General features: G+C 44.9%; 1 protein-coding gene across 2 annotated transcripts in view; it reads right to left on the reverse strand.

Annotated features, from left to right (window-relative positions):
* CPT2 (carnitine palmitoyltransferase 2) overlaps positions 1 to 7,558 on the reverse strand; it is a 15,595-nt gene extending 8,037 nt beyond the window's left edge. The window contains exons 1-2 of one of the 2 annotated variants that reach the window (XM_044672959.1): positions 7,332 to 7,558; positions 183 to 263 (exon numbers count right to left, since the gene is read on the reverse strand). In XM_044672959.1, the coding sequence (XP_044528894.1) occupies positions 183 to 263; positions 7,332 to 7,507 (257 nt within the window). In that variant the 5' untranslated portion in view covers positions 7,508 to 7,558. The remainder of the gene's footprint in view (positions 1 to 182; positions 264 to 7,331) is intronic. The other variant, XM_044672958.1, reaches the window with a different exon arrangement.
* Positions 7,559 to 14,263: the final 6,705 nt, after the last annotated feature.

Below are 14,263 nucleotides of genomic sequence, written 5' to 3' on the forward strand. Positions count from 1 at the left end.
CCCCCCCCCCCCCCCGTGGCCACTAAGGAAGGAAGAGGGTATAAAATGCAAACTCCCCAGGTGGGTGGCTGGGGTTGTGGCCATGAGCATACTCTGTACTTCCTTAACCTGGGGAGAAGGCAGCTTTCCCAAGGGAAAAAATGGTTCTGTTCCATAGCACAATCTGGGCCATTGCTCTTTACCTGAACTGGCTGTCATCCAAAAGAGGTCTCTGGGCACTGAGGTATCTCTTCATGGTGTCTTCAAGTTTGGGAATAGGCAGCCTGAAGAGAAGAATTCAGTCAGTCAGGTGGAATTTGGATAGAAAAGACTCCTCAAACCCATCACCCACAGTAACAAGCAGATAGTGGCAGATTAATTTCTCTGTAGAGGCAGCCTACCCATTGCTCCAGCTCAGTAGGCCAAAATGACCTCATTGGCTCCCCTTGGAAACAGCCCTTCCCCACTGGCCTCCCAGAGAACAACCTCAAGTCTACACCCCCCACCCCCAGCCCTTTTCCCTCCATTTACAGTCACCACCCTGACTCAGGGCCTCCTCATCCCTCACCTGTAGACCTCAATTACCCTAACTAGAATCAGCCTTCTTGCTTCCAGCCTCTCCTCATCCTTCATGCAGTAAATAACGCTACATTCCTCAGGTATCTAAATGTCGGGGGCTCCTTACTGTCCCCTGGAAGCCTGACTCCAGGCTACAGTTTCCTCTTTACCTCGAATCCCCTCGTCTGCCACCTCCTACCTCCATGCCCTTGGCGCAGGCTGTCCAAGAGCTAGAATACACTTTTCCCTCTTCTTTGCCTCCCAGACCGATCATCTTCTGTCAAGGCTCAGTTCGGGTTCCACTTCCTTTACTTCCTGATGGCTGTTGCTGGTCCTTCTCTCCTCAAATATTCTCAGTTTTTTGATCTGCCCTTTGATCTGTCCCTAGCTTGTACACCTATCCTGGACATAGCATATCCTCTCCACAGAAGGTAAGCTCCTTGAGGGCAGGGGCTGTTTCATTTCTGTTTCTCAGTACCTAAAACAGTACACAGAACATAAGGGCACTCAAACGAACATTTGCTGTATTGAATTGGGCTTGGGATCCAGAGTTCTGAGTTCAAATCATGGCTGCAAGTAAATCTCTATTTCTCTCCCTATAAATGCCCTTCCTTTGTAAAATGGGAGCAGTGTCTAGACAACAGGCCCAATGCCAGGTGCCAGGGGCTCTTGCTCTTTGTACGAGTATCAGACAACCCCAGCCCAAAATGTCTCAAGAGGGCAGTGGGCAGTTTGTTGTAGACAACGTCCAGTAACAAATTCATCTTATCTCCAAGTTTGAAATTTGGAAAGTAGTTACTTTCAAACAGAGCAAAGACAGAAAGTTCCCTTGGAGGCAGTAACCATTTGGTTGTGATATTTTGAGGGCCTGGCACAGAGCGGGTGTTGAATGCTGGCTGAATTACAATTCCTGAGACCTTGACTGGACTATCACTGGTTTTACCCTCTCTCCAGGCTGGACAATTGATATCCCAGTCAGCTTTCTGATGTACTCACGAAAAAGGCCTTGTTATTAGCCTGGATTAGGAAAACAGCTGCTCTGCAATAACCCTGTGGAGATGCCACAAGCATATCCCGCCCCTTGTCTCCCCTATAACTCCAGAAGGTTCTCCACCTAGAAACCTGGCCAGCTCTGCTGGCACAAAGCCATTTGTCCTAAAGCTCTAGGTAGGGTGTGTCCATAGAACCTTTAGAAGCTGTAATTAGCCACAAAGACAGCCTTGAAGCTGCCAGACATGAACCTGCCTCGATCAGGGAAGAGGCAGCTTTGGCCATGAAGAGGGGCTGGCCTTGGACATCTGAGGGCCTGGGAGGGTATCTTGGCTGTTACTGCATTTGCTCTGGTGTAAAACAAAGGGGTTGACTGGGCCTCCGGAAGCATGACCTTCTCTGGATTCCTCCTCCTTTCCTTTAGCTCCCTACCATAGTAGTTCTCTCCTAAGGATCCCAGGAAAAGATCAGGCCCTCCAGCCTGCTTCACTTCTGGTCTATCTTCCTGGCTGTTTCTGCACTTTACATCCACAATACTCTTACTGGAAAGAAGGTGGGCCTCTGGACCTCCCGGACCTCTGAGGATCCTTCTAGAGCTGGGTTTCTAAAATAATCGGGTGGGGTAGGGCCTGAAAGGGGACAGTGAGGTGAGCTTCAGAGTTAAGCCATGGCAGGGGGACCCCAGGGGTTCTTTCTGCCTGGATGCCCTCCTATAAATACTCCAAATATCCTCTAACCAGAACAGAGCAGAACCATCACCTCCGCCTCCTGGCTTAAGAGTCCACTAACACCCCAAGCTCTTATTTTCAGACAAAGTGCCATCCAATCATGCCTAACCTACTCCCATATTCCCCCATGCCCTCATTTTACAGAGGAACAAACATAAGAGACATCAAATGCCTTCCTTGTCCCAGATTCCAGGAGTAGTGAGAAGTGGAGCCAGTATTTGACTGAACTCAAATCCAGTGCTTTTCCCAATTCTGCCTCAAAACAGACTTAGTCACAAAACGAAGCCCCAGAGTTGGCAAAAAGGCGAGAACTCAGTAAGATGCCTTCTTTGCAATGAACCATTTGGCCAACCCCAAATGGGCCTCAAGTTTTTTCTAATGGCTTCGCTCCTGTCAAAACTGTAGAGAAGGCTTCAAAATAGCAGCAGTTCTAAAGACCATCTGCAGGCATCAATTTAGCTATTGGCACCTTATATGTGGGAAGCCTTGTCTAATGATGACTCCTGACCCCAATGTGTTGGTCAAACTTGGGGAAAGTCACTGACGCAAGCTACAAAGACCATACCTGAGCTGTGTTCCTGGAAACAATGCCCAAATGCCTGAAATCATAGAACCTCTGGAGTGATGCAATATAACATATTTTTTGAAAGAGAGAGTGGAGACCAGAATGGCACTTATGAGTTACTATGGTGGTAGGAAAAGGAAAGGTAAATTGGGGTTGGGGTGCTATAGGACTCTGCAGAAAGCTAAGCACGGTTAGCGATCTGAAAGGTGGGGATATGTTATGCCCCAAGGAGAAGAGTTACAGGTGAGTGAAGATTTAGAAGCTGGCAGAGGTGAAAGCCCAGGGCACTGTCACATTTGAAATTTAACAAAAAGGCAAACTGAGGCAATTCTCCAAGCAAAATATCATTTATTAACAGGAACATATGACTCAGTAATAAAGGAGGGAGAAATTCTGAGAGACAAAGTTCTGAGCATGATTGATCTATTAGTTAGGCAAGCAGTAACCAAGCGACTGGGTCACTGGCCCCTCTTGAGGCTGGCACAGGCTTTTAAACATGGGCTTAAAAACCATCCTTCTGTTTTGCTCTGACAAAGGCAAGGCAGTTCTTCCATTGATGGCCATTCTAATGAAAAAGTGGGTTAAGAGTTCTCAGCTTCTCCATATTACTTTATGGGGGTCAGGGAGTTCCAGGACTCATTCTGTTGGGACAGGATTAGTCTATAGCTGGGAAAAGAGCCTTGGCCTTCACCTGTGGTTGACTGCACCCCTCTTTGGACATTCAAGGAATGCTTGTTGCTTTATGGAACCCAGCTGCCTTTAGCAATCCTGGCTAGAGAAACAAAAGCCATCTCAATCAGGTTCTCCCTTGTTAGGTCTTCCTCTTGTAGAGCAGGTCACCCCTAACTCTGATGAAAGGAAAGCAAGGGCAAGAGACTTGTTCCCCAAGGAGGGCTGCCTGTCTTCTGTGAGAGGGGTCTACCAAAATGAGGAAAAGGATGGATCAGAGTAATAATACAGCACAATATTACTTCCTCATTGGGGCAGGGTGTGCAAAAGGCAAGATGCCTTGGTCTTTCAAGAAGAAAGCTCCCTGGCAAGGTGCACCGAGTGCTTTTTGTTTGGCCTTTCAAATACCTGGAGATAGTTAGTAGCAGCAGCAGCAACAGCAGGAGCAGGAGCAGGAGCAGGAGCAGCAGCGCTAGAGGTAACTCTCCAGTTGACAATCTTTTAAGCAGATTTTAAACATTTACACATCCACCTGACTGGCTCTTGACTTGACTTGCTTTCTCTTCCACCTTCTTCAGAAAGATTTGGCAAAATGCATTAAGTCTAGGCATACCATATAAAAAAGACTGAACTGACCACTCTAGTAAAAACTATCAGAGGGGGCAGCTAGGTGGCTCAGTGGATTGAGAGCCAGGCCTAGACACAGGAGGTTTTAGGTTCAAATCTAGTCTGAGATACTTCCTAGCTGTGTGACCCTGGGAAAGTCACTTGACCCCCCCCACTGCCTATCCCTTACCACTCTTCTGCCTTGGAACTAACACAGAGTATTGCTTCCAAGATGGAAGGTAAGGGCTTAAAATAAACAAATGAACAAACAAATAAACATGTCAAGATCTATTTATCATCTCTGATAATCTGATAAGGATGGCTTAATTGATAAGGAAGACAGTCTTTTTTTCCCCTTTTTTTAAAGTTTTTTTTTAAACCCTAATATCTTTTATATATATCCTTCTATATTAATTTTATTTGTTACAGGGCTAGGCAATGGGGGTTAAGTGACTTGCCCAGGGTCACACAGCTAGGAAGTGTCTGAGGCCAGATTTGAACCTTTGAACCTAGGACCTCCCATTTCTAGGCCTGGCTCTCAATCCACTAAGCCATCCAGTTGCCCAGAGATGATCTTGACTGTTAACTCATAGCTGCTTCTCCTAAGTGCCATTGAGTCACAAGTTTATTATATATGAAAGTTCAAACTCCCTTTTACCCACAAGCACAGGGAGAGTTTTACAGCTCCATAGACATTGCAATGAGTTTAGACAATACACAGAAACTCAGAAACTTCAAAGTGAAGATAAGAACCAGGCTGGACCTTCAGCTGTGTGATTATTAGCAAGCTAAGTCTGAGAATACTTTTCTCAGGGGCAAATGCCCCTGCTAAACTAAGGTTTTGGCCTTGGCTGCATTTCTGACCAAAGGGGAAGAATGTTAATCTCTTAACTGCTAGTTTGCTAGGAACTTAAAGCTTTTCAATAAGGCCACAATAATTTTCTTTTCTTTTTTTTTTAAACTCCTACCTTCCATCTTGGAGTCAATACTGTGTATTGGTGCCAAGGCAGAAGAGTGGTAAGGGTAGGCAATGGAGGTCAAGTGACTTGCCCAGGGTCACACAGCTGGGAAGTGTCTAAAGTCAGATTTGAACCTAGGACCTCCCATCTCTAGGCCTGGCTCTCAATCCACTGAGCTACCCAGCTGCCCCCCACAATACTTTTCAACAAAAAATCACAAGTATCGCAAAAGGGGTCAAAAGAGGAGTCTCAGATTTTTATCTATTTGAGACTCTGTTTCTCTTATTGGCTTCACACACACATATCACAAAAAAGAAAATGAGGTTGATCTGGTACAATTTACTCTCAGTGAGCCCATGCTGGTGCCTAGTAGTCACTGATTTCTTTCTTAAGGTGTTAATAAATCACCTTCGAGATAATGTGACCTAGAATTTTCCTCAGGATACATCTCAAGCTCAATAATGTCTTTACTATCCTTTTCTTCCTTCTCCTCTCTCCTTCTGAAAATTATTTTCCCACCTTATAATCTTCATTTCATAGATTCTTGACAATGATTCCACTGGGGTCATCTGTAAATATCCTCAATTATTTGGCATTTAATATACTTGGGCCTAGAAAGTTGGGGGTGTGTGTTTTAAAATCTCTCCCTCCATCTCAGGCTTTAAATGCTTCTCACCCATGGCTGTTCTTACCTTTCAAGTGTGAAAGTCATTCTCTCAAAAGAGAAGAGGGACAAAGCCAGATTAAGGAGATTTTTATTCTTGTCTCATTTTAGCTTTACACCATCTGGTGCAAATAATGGATCTTTTTGCTTTAAACACAGTTAAGACCCTTCTCTTTTGTTTTCAGCAGCCCAGGAAAGCAGGAAATGTAATGAAAGTACATAAAGGTCTGAAAGAGGTTGAGAGCCCAGGAAGATCAAGGGAATGAGTGATTCTAGATTTTTAGGGGTGGCATCATCAAAATGCTGACTTGGAGGGAACTGAATTCCCCTCTAGGGTGTTTCCCAGGCAAACGCGTCAACAGCACTGTAAGTTACTCTCATGTTCTGTAACCTGGTCCCCCTAACAAACCTAAAGTAACTGCTGCTATTATTAATCCCATTTTAGAGTAGGAACCCAAGGCTGAGAGATGATGGGTGACACTATAGGACCCCAAAGTTAGAAAGTAGGAACCAAGCAACCACAAGCTTGGGACTCCGGTTAGGACTTTGAGAAACCCCCGGTTACTACCAACAGGAGGTTCTATAATGTAACTAGGCTCCCATAATGTTGTTTATACTCTACAACCCATATAAAAGCCTGTGTTCCCTTCCATCGGGGTCCAGGTTAGTTCTAGTGTCCTGGACCCCAACTCTGAGTTAGCATTAAAGGTCCTATTGCTTATTACATTGTGGGTGTGGACTCATCCTTGCTACGGGGATCTGAACTGGGCTAACAACACAGCGGAGGAGGGTCAGAGGTAGGACTAGAACTCTGGCTTCCCTGACTCCAAGTCCAGGGATGAAGGCATTCTGAGGACCAATTCTCAGGTTCTGAAGTTCCGATTAACCAGGATGCTTTGGATCAGAGAAAACTGTCAAGGAAGTTTTCAGGAAGGCAGGAACCTACCTCCACAGTCACCTTAAAACAAAGCCCTTCCCTTCTGCCTCAGACTCCATACTAAGGATGGGTTCCAAGGCAAAAGAGCGGTAAGGGCTAGGCAAGGGAGGGATAAATGACTTGCCCAGGGTCACCCAGCCTCCAAGCTGGCGCTGGTTCTAAGGGTAAAATGATTGCGAGGAGCACGGCCCCACAGCCCCCAAGACCAGAAAATTCAACCTGCTCTCGCCAGGTGTCCCGGGCCAGGTACTTCCTCCCCACTCGCCCCCCGCCCTCCCGCAGAGATCCGGAAACACATCGCATTTCTGCAGAGCCTGAACATCCCTTGAGGTCCCACCTGGGTCAGACCGGCCGGAGCCGCCTCCAAACCCGGGAAAGCGAAGCGATACATCCCGGTCCCCGGCCCCAGAGGGTCTCGCAGGGGCGGGGGGAAGGGGGACGGTCGGAGTGGAGGCTCCCACTCCCAGCCACCCCGGGTAGGCCTGGGTCCCCTACGCGCGGGGATGGGAAGGCCCGGGCGGCCGTGACCTTTCCCCCAGAAGAGCTGGGCAGGGGAGGGGCCAGTGTCGGACCTGCAGAGCCGCTTGCCCTTCCCCGCCCTCGCCCCCGAAAGAAGTCCTGAAGGCACCCTTCCCCCAGCCCAGCGCTCCCCGAAGGCCCCTCATCCGGGCAGTACCTGGGCAGGCTTGGCTGGAAGTGCAGGGTGGGTACAACGCTCCGCTGCAGGTACTGCCGCTCGGCCCCGGCCCCCGCTTCGGCCCCGAGCCGCCTCCGCCTAGTGCCGCCAGCGCCCGGCAGCCACAGCGGCCCCGGCAGGGGCCCGAGCCTCGGGCGCACCACCAGCGCCCTCATAGTGGACCCTCTGGGTCGGTGAGACCCGCGTTGCCTTCGCCTAGCTCAGGTGCGGAGAAGGACGGCGGGAGCCTCCGCGTCTCCCGTCCGAGCGGAATCGGCGAGCCGGAAATCTGGTTCCGACCTGAAGAGGTCCGGCCCTGCGGGGGAGGAGAGCCGGCTCCCTGGGAGGGGGAAGGGAGGAGTGAGGGAGAGGAGTCAAAAGAAGGCGGGAACGAGGGCGGGGTCACAGGGAAGGAGGGAAGAAGAAATGGCGGGGGCTGGCCGGGGAGGCTGGTGTCCCCAAGGCTTCCGGGTCCTGCCTGGGTCGTAGACCACCAAGCTTTTCGTTTCTCCCGTAGAGGGTGAGTTCCTTGAGAGCGAGGACTGACCGGCTTTTGCCTTGCTGTCTCCAGCCCGCAGTGGCGCTTGGCAGATCCTTAGCAAATGCTTGCTGGCTTCACCCAGCTGCCCTGTTCGCTCTCGAGCAGCCCAGCGGGGACTGTAGGTCACCGCTACAGCCCAATAGGGCCGCCTCCCTACTTCTGCGAGGGTCGGCCGGCGGCTTTCGTCGTGTCTTTGCACTTGGTACAGAACAGACACTTGGCCAGTGCTTATGGAGTGAAGGAGGATGAGGGAAAGCGGTAGCCCCGGAAATCTTTTTACATTGTTTCCATCTGTTTGTTCTTTTAGAAGTTTCAAGCTGTGGCATAGGATTGAGACAGTATTATTGGGATACAAAGAAATAATGAGGAGGAGATTTCAAAAAGACTTTGGAGGACTCATGAACTCTGAGGCAAAGTGAAGCGAACAGAACCAGAACATTGTATACCGGGACAGCAACATTGTAATAACTCAGCTATTCAGATAAGGAGATTCCAAAGATCCTATGATGAAAAATGCTAGGGGCAGCCAAGTGCATTAGTACATAGAGAGCCAGGCCTGGAGATGGGAAGTCCTGGGTTCAACTCTAACCTCAGATACTTCCTACGTGTGACCCTGAGTAAGTCACTTAACCATAATTGCCTGGCGCCCACTGCTCTTCTGTCTCCAAACCAGGACTGAATATCTACTATAAGACAAAAGGTATAGGAGAAAGAAAGAAACAAAGAAGGAAAGAAAGAACATACAGTTAATATTAATTTGTATTCCTTTTTGGACTTCCAAAAATAGCTTTTTGATTTTAGACTGAAGCTACTAACTAGCTGCTCCCCACAGCCTGTGGCACTGGATAGAGACCTCTCCTTTTTCACAACATCTTTTGCCTTTGGTAAGGACAGGCAGGGTAGAGACCAGATCAGTGATTCCCAAAGTGGGCGCCACCGCCCCCTGGTGGGTGCTGCAGCCATCCAGGGAAGCCCTCATGGCCACAGGTGTATTTGGGGGCGGTGAATAACTGTAAGGGGGCGCTAAGTAATATTTTTTTCTGGAAAGGGGGCGGTAGGCCAAAAAAGTTTGGGAACCACGGGACTAGATCATTGTTCTATCTGTAAACAAGAAGTTTCTTGGGTGGTGAAGTAACTAAATTAGCTGGGCAGACCCATGAGAGGAAGAATGCGCCTGTACTGTGGCTCCCTGTGGTTGTTCTTGGTATCTAGAAGACCTGCCTCTTTTCCTAATTGAAGTCTGAGTCCTCAAATCAGAGAGGCCCTGGAAAGGGGTATCACAAAAAGGATAAATTGATGGATTGGACAGGAAGTCAAGGCTTTTTTCTGGGAACCTCAGGAAGGCATCTGCTCTGGGCTGACTCAACCTACTCGTATAGCAGGCAGCTGTAAGAGCTAACCAGTCAAGCAGCTTGTGCTTCTCTCTCTTCTCCTCCCTCTTGCCCACTTTTTGTTATTTAATAAATCATAATTATAAAATTCAGATATAGTCTACAGAGAATTTTAATCATAACAAAAGAAAGAAAAATGCTAGCTACCTCCAGAAAGAGTATTGATGAATTTGAATAGATTGGAAAATGATTTTTTCACTTTATTTTTCCTTATTTTCTTTTAGCACCATAGTTAATATAATGTTTTGCATGATTTCACATTTAATCAGTATCACATTGTTTGTCTTTTCAATGGATAGGGAGGGAGAGCACTAGAGACAAAAAAAATTAATAAGTATTAAAAATAAATAATAAATCTTTAAGAAAAGAAAAAAATGGTTCATTCTTAAATGCCCTTAACACAGTTGACACAGTGAAAAAAGTACTGGCTTTGGAGTCAGAGGACCTGGGTTCAAAGCCTTCCTTTCACACTATCTGGGTAACAAGTATTGGACTAGTTACTTCCTCTCTCAAGGCCTTAATTTCCTCATCTGTTAAAGGAGAGGCCTGAACCAGGCAGCTTCTTCTGAACCAGATAGGCTTTTGTTAGGTCTAGATTCCATCTCGTTGTCAAGCTTTTTATAAAGTTATTTTCTTTCCATTGCTTTTTACTATTTTTTTGAGAAGATCTACTCTCTAGATCTATTTATCATCTCTGATAATCTGATAAGGACAGCTTAGCTGATAAGGAAATAATGGGACACGGGAGAAGATCTTGACTGTTAACTCACAGCTGCTTCTCTGAAGTGCCATTGAGTCACAAGTTTATTATATAAGAAATTCAAACTCACTTTCACCCAAAAGCACAAGGATAATTTCCCACAACTACACAGAGCTGTATTTTTAACATAGACAATACAACAGGCTTAGAAGCTTCAAGGTGAAGATAAGAATCAGGCTGGACTTTCAGCTATATTTGTTATCACCAAGCCAAGTCTGAGAATGCTTTTCTCAGGGGCAAATGCCCCAGCTAAACTAAGGTTTTGGCCTTAGTTGCATTTCTAACCAAAGGGGAAGAATAACTTAAAGATTTTCAATAAGGCCACAATACTTTTCAACAAGAAATCACAAGGATCACAAAAGGGGTCAAAAGAGGAGTCTCAGATTTTTATCTATTATCTTATTGACTTCCCACAATCTACCATTTGGTAAATTGGCATTTTCCTTGACTGCCATAACTTGAGGTTTGAGAAGGAGATCTAATATATTCTGACAGAAGAAGTTTCTAGGCTCTTTCGGCCTCCTCATTGTGGCAATTAATTTGTGTTAGTTAGAAATGGTGCTAGCCTGTACTAATGCCTGTGCTTTTTTTGTCCATTTGTCACTGGCCTCAATAGCTTGTTTTAAATGGTCAGGTTGAAACTACCCTAATTATATAACATATTTTTCTTCCCTTTTTGCTTTTTCTTCAAATTTGGTATTTTGATCTTTGCTGTAACAGATTGGTGATCTGACTTTACAAAGAAAGCTCATTTAGAAATGACTGCCTTATTTATAACCAGTAACTTCCTGTCTGTTAAAATACATTTAATTTAAAGTTTTGTGGTTTAATTTGGCTCTTACTGGGCCAGAGCCTCTCAACTCTGCTTAAAGAAAGTGTTGATAATATAGAGGCATGATCCTTCTGTATCACCTATAGATCTTGGACCTTTCTTTGTGCAGGCCCATTATATTCTCCAATATTTTTGCTATTCTCCCCTTTGCTCCACAGCCAAAGCTTTTTTAGCATAGCAGAATCTGCTAGAGCTTTCTCTGTCCCAACTGGTGAGTGCTTCACATGATCCACTATATCTAGAAGACCCCAGCCATGTTTCATCTTTCTCTCTAGCTCCCTACCCTCACTGCTAACTTTCCAATTATGGAACCAGAACCAGACCAATACTACTACTGTTCATGGAAAGGATGTGTCAATATATTTTGTCCCATGGCTCCATTCACCATTCCTATAACTTTCCAAATCAAAACATTCCTCCCTGACCACAATTGTGAGTGTCGTCTCCCCCATTTGAATTTAAGCTCTTTGACAGCAAGAGGTTTACTTTTGTATATGTAACTCCAACATATTGAATAAATGCTTCTTTTTCATTCATTCATTCACTGGAATAGTCTTTGAAAACCCAAAGGGACCTCCACTGATCCAAAGGGCCAATTGCTTAGGACTCTTGTTATGTGGAGATGCAAAGCATGGAATCCCTGCAAAGATACAGGGATAGCCTTGCCCAGAATTCCAGGTGAACCCCCAAGTCTGGAGTAGTAAGCAGAGTGTCTGCTCACATCAACCTCCACAAAGTAACTGCCTCAAACCTTCTCAACTGCCCCCTCACCCAAAGTTCTCCAGGCAGGTCACCACAATAACAACAGGAGGAATACATACTATAATTCCAGATACAATAGTAACACCAATAATAACAACAGGGACAACAATAGTAGATAACAGTGATAAGGCGAAAGCCAGATGTTGTGACCATGACTGTGCCAAGTTTAGTAGGTCCCCAAGCTTGTCAAAAATGGAAGAATACCTGTCCCAAGGTGCTAGACCTCGTACCTTATGAACCACTGGAAATTCTGCAGGCTTAAGATATTGTAACATAGATTACTCTGTCTACACTAAACTTAACTCACTTCCTAAATGTCCTATTCCAAACCCCTTAACAGTCTTGCTATGCTATTGCTTATCTATACTATCTACCCCTATCTAAGGAGGGAAAAAGGAAAGTATAAACAAGGGAAAAAACAGGTTTTGGAATAAAATACAAGCATCATAACACATGCAACAAATTATCACAAACAAAAATTTCAAAACTGCAACAATTATAAGTTGCAAACACTTATCCCTAAAGCATACAATGCAAACATCTTTGAAATACATTCAAAGCAAAAATGTAAGAACCTACGGATCTTCTAAAACTTGCTCCTAACTCATAACAAAAGAAATATGGTAAAACTCTATATGCAAAATGTCATAGAACTAAGTTTCCATGTTAGTACCTTACTTAAGCTAAGTTAGTGGTATTAATAATCCTAAGTTCTAAATTGTTAGTATACTAATTTCATTTTGTTAGTCATTAATATATGTACACTATACAGGCCTAGAGACTGGAGGTCCTAGGTTCAAGTCCGGCCTCGGACACTTCCAGCTGTGTGACCTTGGGCAAGTCACTTAACCCCTATTGCCCACCCTTACCACTCCTGGGCCAAGGACGGTCCCTAGCCGGGATGAAAAAAGGAGGAGGGTTGGGCGTGGGGCTAGCAACCCCACCCTGTAAAAACTACATCTGCTAAAGAAACTGCAACCTAAAGTAGGGGCAGCTGGGTAGCTCAGTGGATTGAGAGCCAGGCCTAGAGACGAAAGGTCCTAGGTTCAAGTCCGAGCTCAGACACTTCCCAGCAGGGTGACCCTGAGCGACTGTGTGTCCCATTGCCTACTGGTTATGGCCCTATGTTCCTAGAATGGAGTCCCAAGATTTAAAAAAAAAAAAATATATATATATATATATATATATTCTTATAGACTATAGTGACTTTCCCTGACTAACTCTATATTTCAAAGATCCCTAAAGCTATCTTTCCCTATGATGTTAGTAACTCTATACTATGGGTTAGTAATTATAATACAGGCTATCCACAATGCCTATTCACAGATGGAAGTTCCCTTGATGTCTACCAAATCAAAAAACAAACAATGGATCTTTTGATATGTTAGAGATCCTAGGATACCCTTCCCTTATATATATAATACATATGTACATATAATACATATATACAGAAGAGACTCTCATTTATCTACATGAGGTCTATATCAAAAAGTGAACAATCAGTTTGTGTTGTGTCCAATGAATTAAAGTGTGCTGATGTATGCACATACTTATCCTTACTGCAAGGAGCTTCTGGCCCACTGGAGAATCATAATTCTCCTTGTTAGCCATATGTAGTGTGGCATGCAACTACCGTGTGATGTCTCATATGTACCATGTGTGTTTATAACATGATAGCTGCTCCACGTATTTCTTCCTTCCAGTCCTCTTCGTGCACAGTACTTAATAAAGATTACAACACTCTCGTGATTGTCCATTCCTTGGTACTGCCTCTGCTGTAAATTTCTGCAGCTTCCAGCTTCTATGTTCTTCGTTTATTCCTCTGTACTGCATGCAGACTTGTCTGCCGTCTATCGTCTTGCCTGATGGTTGATTTGTCACCTTCTTAATCAGGAACATTAGTTGTTGTGATGTAATTGTGTTAACTTTGTGTTGTTTTGTGTTGCTAAAAATTTTTTTTGCAGTTTTTTTTCTTCTTGATTTTTCCTTTTTAGAATTTCAAGCAGTTCATTCATTTTCATCATAACCGTCTGTTTGCTGTGGATCTGGCAGTGCATTCATTTCGTTTTGCTCTATATCAGGAGGTTCTTCATGATATTCTTCACATGCAACATGTTTTTTAACAGGCTTCACATGCGTGATGTGGAACCATGGGTCTCAATTCTCAACTTTCACACAAGTGGGGCTAGTCAATAGCACCTGGAAAGGCCCGACCCATTTAGGGTCTAGAACAGATTTTCTTGTAAAGTTCCTTATATAGACCATGTCTCCCGGTTTAAGCTGATGTAAGCTAAAGTCCAAAGGAACTCTCTGGGTTAACAAACCAAGTTTGTGCAAGTCATCCAGCCTCTTTTTCAAAGCTTTTATATATCTATATAGCTGACACTGAGCTCCAATGTGTGATAAGAGAGCTGACTTCTGGGATGAACTATGCCATGGAGCGTGCCCATACAGGAGTTCATATGGTGACAATCGTGTGTCACTACAGGGTTGACTTCTTAAATAGAAAAGAACAATGGGGAGTGCTTGTACCCATTTCAGATGGCTTTCAGAACACACTTTCCCAATGAGAGTTTTAATTTTCTTATTACAGATTTCAATTTGCCCTGAGGAAGAGGGGTGATAAACTGAATGTAAACTTCTCTT

The sequence above is a fragment of the Gracilinanus agilis genome, chromosome 4 (assembly GCF_016433145.1).
Source record: "Gracilinanus agilis isolate LMUSP501 chromosome 4, AgileGrace, whole genome shotgun sequence".
NCBI lineage: Eukaryota > Metazoa > Chordata > Mammalia > Didelphimorphia > Didelphidae > Gracilinanus > Gracilinanus agilis.